Source organism: Phoenix dactylifera, unplaced genomic scaffold (genome assembly GCF_009389715.1).
Source record: "Phoenix dactylifera cultivar Barhee BC4 unplaced genomic scaffold, palm_55x_up_171113_PBpolish2nd_filt_p 000972F, whole genome shotgun sequence".
In the NCBI taxonomy this organism is placed as follows: Eukaryota; Viridiplantae; Streptophyta; class Magnoliopsida; order Arecales; family Arecaceae; genus Phoenix; species Phoenix dactylifera.
In genome coordinates this window covers 132,898-136,258 of record NW_024068329.1, presented here as the reverse complement: position 1 = coordinate 136,258, position 3,361 = coordinate 132,898, and the positions used below count along the sequence as shown (strand labels likewise).

At 44.9% G+C, this 3,361-nt stretch overlaps 1 protein-coding gene across 1 annotated transcript; it reads right to left on the bottom strand.

Moving 5' to 3' along the window:
• Positions 1 to 420: 420 nt before the first annotated feature.
• On the bottom strand, positions 421 to 3,135 carry LOC103696110 (pentatricopeptide repeat-containing protein At1g15510, chloroplastic-like). The gene is made up of 2 exons (XM_039121094.1): positions 2,992 to 3,135; positions 421 to 2,907 (listed from the first exon to the last, which is right to left on the bottom strand). The coding sequence occupies exon 2, from the start codon at positions 2,809 to 2,811 to the stop codon at positions 664 to 666; it is 2,148 nt and encodes a 715-aa protein (XP_038977022.1). The 5' UTR covers positions 2,812 to 2,907; positions 2,992 to 3,135; the 3' UTR covers positions 421 to 663.
• Positions 3,136 to 3,361: the final 226 nt, after the last annotated feature.

The window sequence follows — 3,361 nt, the reverse complement described above, 5'->3', positions numbered from 1 at the left end:
ACTATAGGTTTTCCTATTCCAAATCCCACATGCTCTCAAATGAAGCATCTTTTTCTTTCATACATAAATTTTCTAAAACCATCTTCTACAAAACGTTTAACCTATAGAAACTCAAAACAACATGCAAAGAAATGCATACGGAGTTCTAGTTTGGCAATTTCTTGCAATAAGACAACATTTAGAATAAATAAGTTAGATCTAATAAGCTCAATAACGGTGCTTTATGCTGATAGCGGTGACAGCAGTACAATCATTTGGATATATTGTATTGTGCTAATCCTTGACCAAGGAAAGACGCATGTGAAACATTTTCAATAGCAGCTATCCACATACTAGCATTTTGCAGATGAAAAAGGGGGGCTAAATCACAATTTCGAGGAGATAATCATTCTGAATAGTATATTTGCCGTTTTTTAACCATGCAATAAATGTATCCCTCATGAAAATTGATGCCCATGAAGATGAACAGACGTAGAAGTGCATACATACTAACATATAAAAAGAAAAATTGTAACACTAGTTCGGATTCTTATTTGCTTAATCAAACAAAGAATTTTTGTCTGCAGTAAACTATGTCTAATAATAAAAAAGGAACCATATGTGTGAACGTATGCTGAACATACCTCAATCTAGATCGGGATTGCAAAGCCAGTGGCTGACGCCTTACAAAGTACAGCACGATTCACAAACAGTCTGGTTCATCTGGTGTGTAAGGCCATCAAGCACCAAATAAATCATACCATATTGATGGAGTAACTTATCTCCAACAAAGAACTCGTGGACAACACCGTTCACTTCAATCGAACTGCATCCAGGGGACTTCTCCATTCCCCTACTTCCCATCAGGGTTCTTACTTGTCTCACATCATCCCATCTACCTGCTTCAGCATATAAATTAGAAATGAGGACATGTGCTCCCTCATCATTCGGTGCTATCTCGATAATGTGCTGCGCAATTTTCTGTCCAAGTTCCATCTTATGATGGACCCGGCAGGATGCAAGAAGCGATCCCCAGATCACAGAGTTAGGTGCTATTGGCATATTCTTGATAAAATCACTTGCTTCGCCAATTAACCCAGCTCTGCTTAAGAGGTCTACCATACACCCGTAGTGTTCCACTTCAGGAACAATACCATATGAGCTAGACATGGAGCTGAAGTAAAATATTCCTTCATGAACCATGCCCGAATGGCTACACGCACAAAGAACAGCCAAAAGAGTCACACTGTCGGGCTCTGCATCCCCTATTTTCTGCATTTGATTGAAGAGATCTATCGCTGCTCTTCCATGTCCATGAGTTGCAAGACCACCAATCATCGTATTCCATGAAAGGGTATCTTTCAGAGGCATTCCATGAAAAATCCGTGATGCAATTTCAATGCAACCACACTTTGCATACATATCCATCAGCGCATTTCCCAGACACACATCTTTTCCCACATTATTTTCTTCTATACAAGCATGAATCTGTCTGCCTTGGTCCAAAGCCCCAAGCTGGGAACAAGCAGATAAGGCACTAACCAAGGTAACTTCATTCGGTTCAACATCTGTGAGCTGCATCTCTTCGAAGAGGCTCAAGGCTTTCTTACAACCGCTCACTTGAACAAAACCGGATATTATAGCTGTCCACGAGAAAACATCCCTTTGAGGCATTCCCCTGAATATGGCTTCAGCTTTAGCAAGATCTCCGCATTTGGCATACATGTTAACCAGAGCATTTGTAACAAAAAGATTGCGAGCGATCATGCGACCCTCAATGTAAGCATGGAGAAGCTTCCCTTGTTGGAGATCACCCAACTGAGCGCATGCTGACAAAGCACCGATGATTGTTATCTCATCCGGCTTCACTTCAGAGCATGCCATCTCTTGGAACATCGTTAAGGCCTCTTTGTAGAGTCCATTCCGAGCAAAGCCACCAACCAAGGTGTTCCAGCTTATAGAATTTTTCACAGGCATCCTCTCAAAGACCTCAGCAGCATTTCGCATACTTCCACACTTTGCATACATGTTCATTATAGAGTTAGCAACATCAGCATCACGTTCCATCCCATTTTCTATGATTCGCAGGTGGAGCCGACGACCCTTATCGAGAGCTCGCAGCTGTCCGCACGCTGAAATGAGGCTCATGATCGTGACCTTATTTGGCTCAATGCCCGTCACTCTCATTTCGTCAAACAATAGAAAAGCTTCATCCCACCGATTTACTCTAGCATAGCCAGACAACATCGACGTCCACGAGACCACATCTCTTCGCCGCATTTCATCGAAAACCTCTCTTGCAATATTGACCTCCCCACAGCCGGCGTACAGATTGATAAACCCGGTCATGACGAACATGTCCGACTCCAACCCACATTTTAGAACCGAGCCACGAACCGTCTCGCCTGCTTCCAAGGCATTAAGGTGAGCGCAAGCTTTCGTTACAACCGCAAATGTGTAACTGTCCGGAGAGAACCCTCTTCGAAGCATGAGCTTATAAAGAGAGAGCGCGTCTCGAGGGGCATCGCAATTGGCGTAGCCCCTGATCATGGAGTTCCACGAGAACAGGTTGGGCTGGTGAATTTGATCGAAAACACGACGGGCGTAGGCCATGCTGGATCGGGGAGAAGGAGCGGCGAGGAAAGCGATGATCCGGCTTACGTAAAAGGTGTCTTCTATGAGGCGGCTCCGGATCATCTGGGCATGGATTTGAATCAATTCCTCCCTCTTGGAGCAGCTCTGGAGAAGGGAGATGATGTTCTGATGATGTGGTGTGACCCATCTCTTGTTGGTCGGGAGACTCGATTTGGATTGGAAGTACAGGTAGCGCATATATTATATGGACGGCAGGGCTCTGAATCCACCCATGGCCACCTCTGTTCTTCGCTTGCCGTCCTTCTCCCCTTCCACTCACCTCTTTCGCCACGGCTGCTACGGTGAATCAATCAATAATTACTGGCGCTTTCCGACCATCGAAGGGCCACGAGGGATCGATAGAGAGAGGAGAAATACCTAATCCCCCGTCAAAGGGTATCCAGGAAGGGTGTCAAGGTTTTCTCTCGCCCCCTTCCCTTGCCGGCCGAGCGACCTTAGAAAATTTCCAGGCTTTTTCTTGATCCAACCCGTATTTCGGGCCAGGTGATGAGCTGACTAAACCCGGACGGGTTGCATTTACCTTCCTGCTTGGAAAGCAAAGAGAATAAAAATGGGCGAGGTCAGAGGGTAATCCCCCGAGCCCCAAAGCTTAGTTTCCATCGGTTTTTCAGATAATAGAAACGGGTACTTCTTTTCAGAGGTATTATCTGCTTTGAAGAGGGTTTCATAGTCTCTTTTCGACATACGGTTTTGCCCCATAAATTCGTACACGACAATTCCTTCTCAC

Bases quoted from the DNA above. Each gene is read 5' to 3' on its own strand.
- LOC103696110 (XM_039121094.1), bottom strand. From the start codon at position 2,811: ATGCGCTACCTGTACTTCCAATCCAAATCGAGTCTCCCGACCAACAAG.